At 35.5% G+C, this 15,026-nt stretch overlaps 2 protein-coding genes and 1 long non-coding RNA gene across 3 annotated transcripts; 2 read left to right on the top strand and 1 right to left on the bottom strand.

Moving 5' to 3' along the window:
• Nucleotides 1-2,332: 2,332 nt before the first annotated feature.
• LOC110787087 (uncharacterized) lies at nucleotides 2,333-9,118 on the top strand. The gene is made up of 2 exons (XM_021991661.2): nucleotides 2,333-2,550; nucleotides 8,631-9,118. The coding sequence occupies exon 2, from the start codon at nucleotides 8,640-8,642 to the stop codon at nucleotides 8,853-8,855; it is 216 nt and encodes a 71-aa protein (XP_021847353.1). The 5' UTR covers nucleotides 2,333-2,550; nucleotides 8,631-8,639; the 3' UTR covers nucleotides 8,856-9,118.
• Nucleotides 9,119-9,220: 102 nt separating this feature from the next.
• On the top strand, nucleotides 9,221-9,944 carry LOC110787086 (cell wall / vacuolar inhibitor of fructosidase 1-like). The gene has a single exon (XM_021991660.2). It carries the CDS (start codon nucleotides 9,233-9,235, stop codon nucleotides 9,779-9,781), a length of 549 nt encoding a protein of 182 aa, XP_021847352.1. The 5' UTR covers nucleotides 9,221-9,232; the 3' UTR covers nucleotides 9,782-9,944.
• Nucleotides 9,945-12,586: 2,642 nt separating this feature from the next.
• Nucleotides 12,587-14,779, bottom strand: LOC110787085 (uncharacterized). The gene is made up of 3 exons (XR_002533022.2): nucleotides 13,980-14,779; nucleotides 13,298-13,408; nucleotides 12,587-13,197 (listed from the first exon to the last, which is right to left on the bottom strand). It is a non-coding gene; the product is annotated as an uncharacterized lncRNA (long non-coding RNA).
• Nucleotides 14,780-15,026: the final 247 nt, after the last annotated feature.

Here is a 15,026-nt window from a genome sequence, read left to right on the forward strand (position 1 = left end):
GAATTTAGGAATCAAACTCGATCTCAAATTTCAGATTAGCTTTTCCAATTTTTCTGGTTTATTTTGTTCTTCATTTTCAGGTTTATTTTGTTCTTCATTTTCAGATTATCAAACTCTCCAATTTTTCTGCTGCGTTATTTACGATTTCAATTCACTTCAAAATCTTGGGTTCGAATATTGGGGGGTTTGAGTTAGCAATTAATGTTTGATGAAGATGGTTTGAAGAAGGAAACATTATGGTTGGGTTCACCATTTTGATACCCAGAAAAAGGAGACGTGGGATTGAGAGGAGAGAGGGGATTTAGAGTTAGTTAGGGTTCATTAGGTGTTAATTAGGATTAATTAGGCTAATCAATAGTTAATTAGGGTTAAATTAGATTAATTAAGAGTTAGACTTCCGTTAAGTCTAGGGGCATTTGGTGCAAATATGTTTAAAATAGGGGTATATTATGTGAATTAAAACACGCAGCCGCGCATGTGTATTTGGTGCGTTTCGTGAAACCTCAGGGGCATTTCATGAAAAAACCGTTAAAAAAATCTCACTATCAACTACCACCTAATAAATTAAAAAGTTAATTAAATTGACTAAAACTTTGTGACGGTCAAACCGGGGCGAGTATTGAGGAACGAAGGGAATGTACAAATTTGATCATTAATATATAATTTTTTTTAAGTAAAAATTATAAAAAATTGATATTTTGAAAATACACATTAAGACAAATATAACAAGATCCACGTGAATATGTTTTATCTTACGTATAAATCTCCAATAAATCAAGGTAGAATATGTGAATAGTGTTGCGGGCATTAAAAACGGTGGAAGTGTTTTATAATGCGGATTTTTCATGAAATACCCCCGAATTTTGGCGTAATTCACCAAATGCCCCTCGACTTTCAGAAATTCACCAAATGCCCCTCACAAATGACTTAATACCCAAAATACCCTTACTAATGACGCGCCGTTAGTCCTCCGTTAGCCTAATTTTTAAACTCACCAAATACCCCTATTTTATTACTTATTTCACATAATACCCCTATTATGAAACTTAATTCACCAAATACCCATAACTTAAAATTACCCATTTTGATGCTCAACGGTTAGTTTTTGTGTTTGAAAATTAGTCGTTGCTTATTGTTTGCTTATAAAAACCCCTTTTCTGACTATTTATATTGTTTTGTTAATTTCTTATCACTTTTGTCATGAGTTTTATTTCAAAATCATCATCCACACCCATGAATCCACATATGTAAGAGTCCCAAACAATTTCTAATATTGTGGGAGGAAATTTCCATTCGAGGCTCCTATACAACACTCAGTAAGTTTCAATTATGATCCAATAAGTTCAGGCCTCATCCAGTAAAGACAATGCACTTTAGCTGAGCAAAAGTCCAAAAAACACCCCTTTTCAAAGGAATCTTATGTGAGTGAAGCTGAAGTAATTCAATTTAAATCTAACACCTTAATTTTCTTATTGTCCGAATGGTGAAGATACTAAGAAATCAAGTTCAATAACGCATACATTTTTATCACAACCTCGATTTCAACTTGGATTCATGATGTGAAAATATTGAGTTTGGAGGCAAATCTTTGTCCCAAGATTCGTGTTTTTTCACTAGTTCATGAGATTTGGAACATACTTTAGTTTCATTTTTTTCTTGTTCCCTCAAATCCAAAAATAGATATTTGTCCATAAATCTGACTATCTCAATAGGACCTAGCTCAAAAGAAAAATGGGAAAACCTTTATGCCTCGACTGTAAAGTTGAGAGAAAATTAGGAGATGGAAGAAAGATGTTTGGAGGCAGTAGAGACAAGAGACAAAAGGGAGTTAACGTTAAATAGGTGGCATGGAAGCGATATAAGCCGAGGTAGCTGGAACATATGCGTTAGAATAAAACTAATAGGAGCTTTATTTTTAATCTGTTTGCACATGTTAAAGATATTTCCCATATTGGAAAAGGAATACCTTCCGATTGCGTGGTAAATATAATTACTTGGTCACATAAAGACTAAGGTACAAAAGAAGTAGCTATTTTCTTGAAGAGTTGCGACGTTTTGAGGTGTTTTTAAGTTATTGGTATTTGGTGAACTAAGTTTCAGAATAAGGGTATTTGGTGAAATAAGTATTAAAATAGGGGTATTTGGTGAATTTGAAAATTAGGTTAACGGAGGACTAACGGCGCGTCATTAGTAAGGGTATTTTGGGTATTAAGTCATTTGTGAAGGGTATTTGGTGAATTTCTGAAAGTCGAGGGGCATTTGGTGAATTACGCCAAAATTCAGGGTATTTCGTGAAAAATCCGTTCATAATGCCTACATTCACATATTTCGCCAATCTAATACGAGGTGGATTGTTTAGAAATTTCTCTCAAACTCCAACTTGCGTTGCTCTCATTTCCTTCCTCTTCCTACCTTCATCCAATAAAAAAAATCGAGTAGTTGTATCACCACCAGTAGTCGGCGGCGCCTCTGCCATTCTGGATTTTCAATTTGGAGGATCCCGACCACCACTCCTTCTCTGCCGCTTCTATTCTCGGTGTTCACCACAGTGTAAAACTTCTTTTTCCTCATCTATTTTCTTCATTTTTATCGAATTTTTGCGAATTTCTTGTTGATTTTATTTATATTTTATACATCTAGAAAGTGTTTAAATACATTATGTTGCCTGATATGATGCTTCAAATGATGAAATATGTTGTTAAAATATATTCTGGTGGGTTTTTTTGTTGGCATTGTTTTTGTGTTGAGCATAATAAAGTTTTGTTTGATTGATTTTTTTTATACACACGTATCGTTTTTTGAGTTTGATTGAATAAGAATTTGGCAATTTTTTATTTTTAATTTGAATTATGGAGCTCGAGGAAATGTAGGTGGTGGTGTATGTTCCTGAGAAGTAGTGTATTAGGTTAGATTTGAACCCCTGATGCCTTAAGAAGGTTGATGATTAACAAAGCCTCAATTCAGCCTAATTTTGCAGGCTTTTGTTTATTACCAGGTTGGGAGGTCCTGTTCACTTTGGAACAAATATAACGAAAATAGAAGAGAGGTGAGTAGATAACGGGTGAGTGAGCCCAACTTTTGTCTAAAGTAAAAGAAAAAGGTGAAAGGGTACTTAATTTTGGGACATACTTTTGTGGTAATATGGAAATCTAATATAGGCCGACATTAGTAGAAGATGATTGTGCTGCTATGCTTTGCAGGCTTCAAGTTCTTCTTGCTTAGTTATTTGAATCATACTTGAAATGTCTTGGTTTGACGAGGTGTAGGCGTAGATGTTTAAGATAAGAAAATGTTCCTTTGGAAGAAATGGTTCATTGAGGGGGTGAGTTTCATCAGAAATATGCTCTTTTGTCCCTCGTATTAAATTTTCTGTCTATAGCCCCACTGTAACCTGATTCACCAGTATGAGATTGGGTACGGGTTCGCAATTCGATATCTATTTTGCTAAATTAGACTAAACTTGTAATTTGCCTTTTCGGTTGGCGGTTCATGGGGTGATTAGGGAATTAGGTAACTCTGTATAAGCATGTTGTGGGCAGGTTTCCGGTGCTTTATACATTTTAATAGTTATCTTACAGAGCCATAAATGAGAGAGCTTCTCATATTTTCGCTTGGCTAGTGCCTTGTGGGTGCTATTTATTTTCCGGACGATGATTTTGCAGCGTAAGAGCAGCGTAAGATGTGTTGGTCATTGCTAATATGCTATGGGTTTTAGATTTGATTTGGATAAGTGGCTGAGAAAATAATTCTGTTGACATTTGATGGCTATCAGATACTTAGATGACTCTCAGGCTTTCGGTTGATTCTGTTTTGCTGCTTAGTTTTTACATAGGCATGTAATCAGTGCTTAACCACTTCAGAGGCTCAGACATCTTCAGAACTTTTCATTCTTCTTGTCACTGCTTTCCTTGGGAATTATTGATCGACAAGTGCCCTCGAGAGTTGTATAATATAGAATGTTACGCTGGCGTGCTGGACAGCCTATAAGATATCGAGAAACTTCTAATTGGTTTTTGTCCTTCGAAAGTATAGGGTCATTCAGGTTGACATGCTACTAACCCCCGTCAGCATTTATCTTAGTAAACACGATTCAAACTGGTCTAATCCCATCATTAATGTGTAAAAGATAAGCCGTCCTGTAGTGTATTGGAAGGACTATAAGAAGTAAACGCTCAAGCTAGCTTAGTATCCTGGAGTCCATTGGATGCAATTCAATGTCAGTGTAAACTTTAGAGATAACTTCCATCTTAAGAAGTTGCCTCCTTATGTAAAAGGTTTCTGTGAAATATTGGATGAGCTATGGGTAGTTCTTCCATGAAAACTACATGAGAATTTTTTGACCTTTCAAAGATTTTATGAAATATGTTGAATAGTATATCAGGAGGCATCTGAAACATATTCTGTTAATTATTACTCTGGTGTACACTCTAAACAACATGAGGTCGATATGGATGCTTATCCTGCTTCTGCTATAGGACTTCAAAAACTACATGAACTTTTTGACTTTCTAAGATTAGTGAAATATGTTGAGTAGTACATCAGGACTATCTGAAGCATCTGCTGTTAATTAGGACTCCGGTGTATACTCTTAACAACGTGGGGTCGATATGGATGCTTATCCTGCTTCTGCTATAGGACTTCAAATTTTAGATGTAGATGCTAGGTAATGTGAAAGAAAAGACAGCACAGGGTTGATTGGGGTAGGGGGAAACATTCAGAAGATATGCAAAGAGTGCCAGACTTTGATTTAATATCCTTTATTGACTTTGGTTAAAAATCAGGTGCTTAGGATATTATTTTTCTGGCTCATACTTTTTACTTGCTGCACTTGAGTAACGTCTAGGGAGATTTGAAACTCCCGCTTATAACTTGAAAAGACAGACTGACTGACTGACTTGCGTAGTGCATGATATTCTTTATTTGAGATTGTGTGATGATATTTTTGCCTTCCCTCTTCTAGTCCCTATATATCTTTTTTTTTTTTTTTTTTTTAACAGGTAAGATTTTATTAATAACAGGAGGAGGTTTTTGCAGACAAAAAACCCCCTCTATGAAAAGGGAAAAGCCATAATCTCCCTAGGAGGGGACAACCCCCATTGTTCGAAGTAAACCTCCACCTACAATAATGTTTCCATCAACCTAAGGCTCGAAGTACCTGAAAACACTAAACAAAATTACAACTGTTTAAACCAATCCCCATTACTATTCACTAGTAGAACAATTTTTTAGGTAATAGAGTTCTAATAAACTTTCAAAATTTCGAATACATGTCTTGATTCTCTGGATTACATCATCAGGAGCCTCCACTTTCAATAAGCACAGTTCCGGTTTTCCAGATCTCATATACAGCAGCATCATAATAAAGCTTCTTCTGCAAAACATTTAGCCGTCTTGATTTCGTATGCCATTTCCAAATAACCTGTATATGTGAGCTTGTGCAGGCAACATTCAACCAAGTAAAAAGTACTCCCTCCGTCCCTTAATTTTTGCCCCGCTTTCCTTATAAAGTCGTCCCTTAATACTCGCCCCGTTTCTATAAATAACATGCTTTTACTAATATTATATTATTTCTCTCACTTACCTTGGACCCACATATGTTCCTACTTCCTTAAAATAACATTAAAAATCCAACTCACCCCCACTCCCACCCCCTTTATTTGACATTTCCCACTAACTATATTAAGAAAATACCCCACTATCCACTACCACCTAATAAATTAATAAGTCAATTAAATTGCCTAAAACTCTGTGTCGGTCAAACCGGGGCGAGTATCAAGGGACGGAGGGAGTAGCAGGTAGAATTTTACTACTATAATTACACTGAAAAAAGAGACGAGCGATTGACTCATTTTCAGTACTACTGATTAAGCACAAAGGACCAACACCTACCCCATATGAGTGGAGAATCATGGTAGTCCCCAGTTTTTCCTTGCATAACCAATGAACCTATGATTAGGCACACTTAGCTTATTCCATACCCATCTATAACAAGAAACTCTAGGAGCAGTAGGCCAGTACCTTAAAGCCAATTTTAACCACTTTGGATGGAATAAACACTTTTAGCACTTGGGATCCAGGTTGAGCCAGAATAGTCTTCTCTGAGCCTGTCCTTGATTTTTCGGATTTGACTTCCATTACCAAGTGGGGTCTTTAGGGGGCTCCACCACAGTTCCCTTTTAATGTAAATGTGATTGACCCATTGAATCTATAAGTTGCAAGTCTTAATCCTTTAATTGCAATATTCCACGCAGACTTGGCTATAGCTGACATATACCGGTGCAAACAATTATGGATATCCAAACTCTCTTCTGCCTTGGATCTACATAAAGTATTTGCAAGCTATCAGAGCATTCTACTACTCCCCTGTTTATCTTGTTGGAGCTGGATATCTCTAAAAGACTGTTTTAAATGTCCTGATTGAGCGTAGTGGTGTTAAGAATTTAGGAAAGTCATTTGGATACGAGTATGATAATTATTGTATATTGCTAAATATTGTATCGTGAAATAGGTGGTTACCTAAACTGTCTTTAGAAAGTGAAAGTTGGAACCTGGTGGCACTTGAGTTATACACACTGGAACTTCTCATCCTCAGTTTTACTGTCTTTGTACCAAAAGGAGAACATAGTTACACATAAACTCTAGATAAAAACAATCTGAATCTGGCAATCTGATCTGATCACTGCTAAATGCTAATTGTTAATTGAAGAACAATGACGAGTAGCTTTGCTGTTTTAGCCTTCTTGTATCATATGAATCCCTGAAACCAAAAGAGAACTCACCAAAGAAATGAGAAAAGCCACTGTGTTTGTCTACTCTCTCTTTATGCTTTGACCGCCTCATTCGTTGTTGGGTTGTTCCAGCCGTGACACATATGTGCTATTATGGTGACTAGTACACTTTTTCGAGGTTGAGTGAAAAACAGAAAAAGTAAATAATCACGAGCTGTAAATTGTCAGACTGATATCTTTTCATGTGTTTCTATTGTTGAATTTCCTTCTTGCCTGACCGGACGCCAACTTTATCAAGTTTTGGAGGAAAAACTGGGTATCAGAGAAAGCACATACATTTACATTGTTAGAACCAAAATTTTCACACTATTCCTTTTATTTCCCTCCTTGCCCTTCACCTCCTTCCTTGCGTATTTCGGGTTTCCTTTCTAACCAAGATTCCAAATTCATAGAGTATTAGTCTCACAATAATATACTTCCTCCAATTCTTTTTAGTTGCAACACTTTGCTTTTCACGCTTGCCAATGCTATCTTGAACAATTAATATATTAATTACCGATAAGTAAAAATTGATTTTTGCAAAATATACATTAAGAAGAATCTAACAAGATCCCACATGAATATGTTTTTCCTAAAGTATAGATCATCAAAAATAAACAAAGTAGATTATGTGAATAATGAAAAAAACAAAGTGTTGCAGCTATTTTGAAGCAGAGGAAGTATATTTCTTGTGTTGTGATTCTTGGTGTTTTGAGTGGTTTCATCCATTTCCGCTATGCTTAAGTTTGACCTTTGCCTGGATCCTCCCAATTTTTATGATTTCGTCTCCTATGGTTCCTATAAATTTGAGTCTTAGATTCTTAGTGGATAAAGGTCATAAAACAACAGATTGTTTAACTTGAATTAGAGATCCACTGCATTATTTTCTAGGTGTTCAAAACTTTTATGTTAGGTCTAAAATCCTTTCTTTTGCAGAAAATGTGAAGGAAACTTTTTATCCTTTAGGTGCAAACTTCCATGGTTTGACCGGTAAATTGGTAATTAGTCCGTTTTGCACTATATACTAATACTCCAAATGATTTGGCTTGGCTGATCTGGCATGTCCATGGTCAGAATGACTTGGCTTGGCTGATCTGGCATGTTCAGCACACTTTGAGCCACCTATATTTTCTGTACAAGGGGAGGTTGAATTTTTTAAATAGTACATTTTCATTTTAAAATTTGTGAATAAGATTGGTTTTTGCAGCCATACAGTTAAGACTGTCTATGTCTTCAATTTCTATAAAAAACCGTCACCTCGTGAACCATAAGCCCGATCACTTCTGAAAGCCATTATTTTGCATCATGCTATTTAGTTTTGCGTCCAGCCAAAAGCCCGCCATCAGACTGTTTGTCTTCGACGAAGAGGAAAGTAGAGGGGGGGATAATGAATGTGAAAATGTTGGACTATTTTCTTCCGCCTCTTTTTGCCCTCTACCATGTTTCTCCAGCACTCGTATAGTCATACGTACTGGAACTTTTCATCCTCATCTTTACTGTCTCTGTAGCACAAATTTGAGCTCCGAGGGTGCTGGTGGTTTGGAGACTCTGGATTGAGCAAGTTCATAGATTTCTTTTCCCAGAGATGCAGTGTGTGATTTCTAATATGAACTGCAAATAAATTTTATAGATAAATTGGAGTTTTTCCTGCAGCATAGAGATTATTACGTTAATGTTAAAGACCTCCCCCCCCCCCCCCCCCCCAACACACAACCACCACCACTACCCCCAAAACAAAAGCAATAAATAAATAATAAAAATGTAGGCATGTGGCAAATGAATGTTTAATTGAAGCACCTTAGTTGAGATTAATATGTTTAATTGAGACATCTTTGTATAATTTTTCTTGTGCATCATCTGTAGAATTTGACAATGAAGAAAGGCTTGCACCCTCAGATGCAATGGATATCCTACGTCACACAGAGTGGTAGATTACTGAATGTCATGATGAGTAAAATTCACCGAGAACCCAAAGTCTACCACTTCAGAGCAAAACGTCAGATGGCTCAAAGCTTGGGTCAGATTGCCAAGTTCAAGCGCCGTTATGAGCAGGAGCAAAAGGATGAAGTTAACAAGGAAGAAAAATAGGACCTCTAGCTTTTTCTGTTTACTAAAACTCAGTTTCAATGTGTTGAAATAAATTTATTATCTTGGCATTATCTGACAGGAATTTCAGTACTCTCATTTGGAAGGTACTTTCTTCCGTTATCTTAATCCTTGATTTCTGCTTAGTTTTAGGAAAATATCCGGAAGATATCACTCCAGATCACAGTATTGATTACTGATTACTTTTCATTTGAGACAAATTGGGGAAGAAATTATTTGCAGATAAAAACATCCTTGTTACTTTATTAGCAGATCTGATTTATTAGCTTAAACAGAAACATGGAGCTGAATCTTTTATTGCCTATATATATAAGTCAGCAACAACTTCTGTGTGTCAAAGTTCTCATCAATAGGTAAAAATGCATTCATTCATTTTAAACATTGCTCTGTTCTTTATCTTGATAGCTTCATCATCAACTCTATGCAATGGGTTGACGAGGAAGGTGAGTGGCGAGACAGACCCAATAGTACTAACATGTAGGAAGGTGACTGATTTCGGGTTCTGTGTCATCACACTCCGGTCAGATCCACGAAGTGCCAAAGCGAGTGTCTACGGGTTGGCCCAAATAGCCCTTGGTAAGCTCGGGAATCATGCAAAGGACACTTCAAGCTATACCCGAGAGCTGCAAAAAGGTTGCCCTGTTCAGATGAAGAGGGCAGTTGGTGTTTGTGTTCATTACTATTCCATAGCTACTCTCAAAGATGTCCCTGCTGCTGTTAAATTTTTGAATGCCAAGGCGTATGGAGTCGCCAAAAAGGCGGCTTCAGCTGCTATGATGGATGAGGCACAGTGTCAGGCGGTAATTAACAAGAACCCTTCACCAATATGGCAAATGTTGAATAGCAGGAACGAATATATGCATGATTTGTCTCAATTATCTAGTGATCTTATTGGATTAATAAGGTAGTTTTAATTTTTTATTGAAGGCATAAGAACGAAATTTCTGTTACTCCATTGATCATTGCGACTGCAAACTAGTGCTACCATTGATGTAGGAGAGCAGTTGTGGTGAGATTGACTTGGATGTTTTATTTAGGCCTTTCGTTTATCCCATAATAAATATTCAATTTTATCACCAAGTGCTAATTAGTAATTAGATACCTTTGGGATCCCTACGTTTGTGGACAATAAAACAAGGTTTCAGGGAAATTATACAAAATTACTATATTATATAGGGAACATCTGACGTCTCTTCAAAAAAAGGAAAAAAAGAATGTCTGATGTGGCGTAAAAAGTTGGAGTTTTCAATACCCTTAATTGAACTAAAATCACTATATTTATTATTTTTTATTTTTTACTCCATATTATCAGTAATATTCAGGTCAGTTCAGGAGCATTCAGTTAATTCCAGGCCAGTTCAGCTCTAAAAAACAGGGTTTAACTTTAACCTGGTCCTTTATAGCACACACCGCTCCTCCTTCCTGCTCCTTCCTTCCTATATCCTCACCCAAAAACAAATTTGATTTAAGAGAAATTATTGATGGGGGGATGCAAAAGAATCCAACATGATAAGGTCAAACAAGTAGGTGTTTCATTTCAAATTTGGAATTTTACTTTAATTTGGGGATTTCAATTTAATTTGGGGATTTTGGTTTCAGTGATTTGTTTTACAGATTGGGAGTAGTTGGTAGTGGTTAGAGTTGTTATGAATTAAATTCATATTGAAATTGGGTATTGCTTTATGAATTAGGAAAAATTACTTTAAATAATCCAACATTTTGACCATTTTCCGTTAATAATCCAACCTTTTGATTATTATCTAATAATCTAACCTTTATACCCTATTAATTTTTATTGCACCTAAACCACTTGCAACCGGCACAACAAGTCATCACCTTTATTTATTTATTTTTATTTATTCTAAAAAGAACCCATCCTTCCTCAAAACTGATTGCTGTATTTTTTTTCCTTTTTGATGGAATTATTTTATTTATATTTCTTAAAATTAATTTTACCTTTATGTAACAAAAAATTTCTCTCCATCCTTTTATTGTCTGTACCGCACCACCACCACAACCACTACCCAACCAATTAAACCAACCATCTTTCTCCTTCACCTCTCCTCCCCACCGTCTATTCTTCACCACCAACAAACAATCACTAACACCCAAAATCAACCACCACTGCTAATACCCCTCACCTCGGAATGTCCCTAGCTCTGTCACCACCATCAAAACCATCTACAAAGTGGGGCGGCAAAATCTAGCAGATATATAACCACACCCTCATCAAGATCTACAAATCCGTTTCCTCATACTAAAATTTCAATTGAAATTCTCTTTAGTTATTTGAGTAATCCTTCATTAATTTTTTTACTAATCATAAAAAAAAAAATCAATAGAAATTTCACTAGTTGAAGAGGCATAACTTGTTGGTGATTGACAAGAAGAATAAAGAAGGAATGATGATGAAGCGGAAGAGGAGGAGTTGCGGTGGTGGATATAGGAGATGAGGAAGTTTTTTTTTTTAATGTAATTCAAAGAAATAATATTAAAAATGAAAAAAATGGTTTTTATAATGGATTTGGTTAAGGGTTAGAGTTCTGGTGGAGGCCGCGACTAAACAAGGAGGAAGGGTAAAGAAAAGAAGAAAGAAAAAAACTAGAAAAAGGAAGAAGGTAAAGGGAAAAAAAAATATATATTAATTATTTTCTAATATAAAAATAACAAATGGTTGCATGACACGTATATAGGTGACCTGCTATACCGGGTTGGTGACTTGTTAGGTGCAATGAAAGTTAATGGGGTGCAAAGGTTAGATTATTAGATAATAATCCAAAGGTCGGATTATTAACAGAAAATCGTCGAAAGGTTGGATTATTTAAAGTAATTTTTCCTATGAATTAAGGTTTTTTATGTTGTAGAATTTGGGAATTTTTAATTTTAGACAATTAAACGGGTTTAGGGTTTAAATGTGATTGTTGTTGGATCTTTTGTGACAAGTTGAATGAGTTGATTATCTGGAGCACATGTGCAAAATCTAACATCCTAGACTCACGAAAATCCAAGTCGGACATTCATAGCTTGCAAGTACTATAATAGAGAAACATACACTCGAACTTGTACTTATTTCTATTGGCTTGTTAAGGAAAGCACTGAATGACATAAGGTTGTAATAAACCAACAACTTGTAGAAAAAAAAAAAGTTGACGAAAATGGAGATGGATGCATTGAAGGAGGTTGATGATTTGAAGTACTAGAACATCTTGATGGACGAGGTTGATTCCCTCAAACGGAAGAATCAATAAGTGGGGTTTGAGAGAGAAATTATAAAATAATGCAAAAAACATTCAATGAGGAAGTGGCGCAAGTAAATAAAAACATCTATTTTTGGTAAGTGATGCGATAAGTCTTATTGATGAATCAAAATGTCTTGCACGTGATAAATTTTACACAATATTTTGTAAGTTTTATTATGTTTTCATTAACTTTTATATTATGAAAAAGGAGTTGAAGGATGAATATTTAAAAGGATTAAATGATTATTTTTATACGTTATTAGTGATTTTGAAAAATTAATTTTATTATAATGAACAAGTTTATCACAAAAATAGATGACTTTTACATATATCAGGGTAACTTTTACTCCAGTATACACCACTTTTAAATAAGAAGTTGTGTTAACGAATAATACAAATCAAAGGACATAACCGTAAATAAGTATACTTTGAAGATATAAATTTAAACTCAATTTTTATTCATTTAATCTCAAGTTTTATTCAATTATTCTGTTTTCTTTTTATTTCCACTATTTTTAATAATGTTGTTACCGATATAATTACGAAAATACAATGTAATTTGCGGTATTCACGAATCACAAATACATGCTCGTCCATGTATACGCTACCCGGCCCTTGAGATGATGAAGAAACAATCTTTGAGCTCTTAGATCGAGCATATTGTAATGATGATTGGCGTTTGAGTTTTCCCGACCACTGTGTTCGCGTTGGCGGTCCGACGAGAGATGTAAAAAGCATGTCAAAATCAATATTGGATGCAATGGGTGATCAGGTAACCTCGTTCTTCTTCAAAACCGTCAAGGAAAGAAAGGCCCATAACTTCATTGGCGCCATTAAGAAAGACAACGGGGAGTGGATTGCGGACCAGAATAGTTTGAAAGGAGAATTATATTTCTGGATGCCAGTCCTCAAGTGGAGGAGGAGGAGGAGGAGGAGGTGGTGTCTGATCCTACAATGCAAGAATGGCTTTCGTTGGAAACGGGCAACGATATTTGTGACATGGTCAAGAGTGTAACGCCCCGACTTTTCCGCACCTTAATTAGCGGATCACTTGCAGCGGAATTAGGCTTAATTAATCCTGGGACCTGTGGGTATGGACCCACAAATAAAATAATCCTTAATAACATTCCATAAATAATACAACTTTCCCATAAAATAAATATAAATCAATATTCTTATAACAACCTCAATAACAGGATTTCCATAATAAATAATTTCTCATCTCGATATCTCCATAATAAATAACCAACTCCAGTAATAACTCTCGTTTGAGCAACTTGAGCTCCTTAATCGAACCTGTGCATCATCATAAAAATAGAAAACAGGAAAAACATAGAAAATACAAAAATGAGTAGAAAACTCAGTAATATTACTCCAGCCCGTCAAAACGATTTTGTTTTTGAAAATCATTTGGCACATATCAATCATTAGCATTTATTGTTCGGAAATAACTAATTTAATCTCGTTATCTTGAAAACTGTTCCGGCAAGTAATCATTTCCTTTACAGCTCATTGACAAGTACAGGCTTTGGCGGGACTTTTCTTACATCTTTTCAGGGGGGAACTGTTTCCCAAACTTTAACTTTAACTTTAACATGGCCTCTACCTGTAACTTGCCCATTTACTAGTTCAGTTCACTTTTCCAGGCCGACAAAATCAACATCGTATTTCTTTAAAATAACTTTATAAAAATCATAATTATTTCCGAACAATTAACATCATAAGATAGTAATATATTATCATAATCGTACTCATAAACTTTAAATCATATATCATGCCATTAGCACATAAATCACATAATAATCATATAATCACACATAACACACATACGGGCATATAAAGCTTAAATGCTGGACATAATAGTTACCTCAATCAATAATCTGTATTGCTTAACTCAACTCTCAATTCGTAACATACTCCTTGACAATCAACCTTTACTCCTTAATTTGCATAACCATAACCTCAACAATAAATAAACATAGGAATTAATAATTAATAATTATTACACATTATGTAAACAACCCTTATTTAATTAATTGCTTACCCCTTTTTGTCTTTCCCCTTAACTTCCGGTCAAACAAGCAAAAGCCCTTAATAATATATACTCCATCACATAAGCAAATTAAAGCCCAATTTATATTTGCTCCTTAAACTCATGAGTCATGGTCCACTACCAATTAGAAACCCTTTTTCTTTGTACTTTTGGTCAATTCACATAAAAGAGGAACACACAAGCAGTAACAACGAGATACTCCGTACTGGGCAGCGAAGAACAGAGGAAACAATAGCTTCACCAATCCGACTGAGAAAAACAAAGTGGCGAAGCAACACCGGTGCGGAGGAGCTCCTGTGGTACAAGGTGGCCGAGAAATAAGGTAGTGGCAACATCAGGCCATGGCTGCCGCAAAAATCGCAGATAAAGGAGGGAGAAAATGAGCGAATCGGGTTTCGGGTTTTACAATTTATGGGTTTTAAATGGACGGTGCTCATGGGTAATTTTAGAAGTGCAAGAAGCTTTTATGGCTTGGCTATGGCATTTATAGCTCACGAAAAGAGGAAGAAAATAATGGGAAATTACCCAACTTGAATTAATAAGATAGAACGTTGAAAATGGTTTTAAGATGACTGAAATTGAAGTGCAATATATACATATTATTGACATGGTGAGTCATGAAGTTGAGAAATTCTTTAACATTTGGCAATCAAACTATCAGCCACGCAGGGAAGGAGAAGAAATAATGGATTTTGATTTGTACAATAGAAGTCAAACAACTTGGGGAACAAGCTCTCTTTTTACACGTATGAAATGAAGAAGTAAAAATGGACTTTGGTCTTTTAATTGACCAAGGGTAAAACTGTATTTTACAAAGATTAAAATGAATAATCAGATTTTTGGAGTAATGAAATGGGCTTG

This window comes from Spinacia oleracea, chromosome 6, assembly GCF_020520425.1.
Source record: "Spinacia oleracea cultivar Varoflay chromosome 6, BTI_SOV_V1, whole genome shotgun sequence".
Classification (NCBI taxonomy): Eukaryota; Viridiplantae; Streptophyta; class Magnoliopsida; order Caryophyllales; family Amaranthaceae; genus Spinacia; species Spinacia oleracea.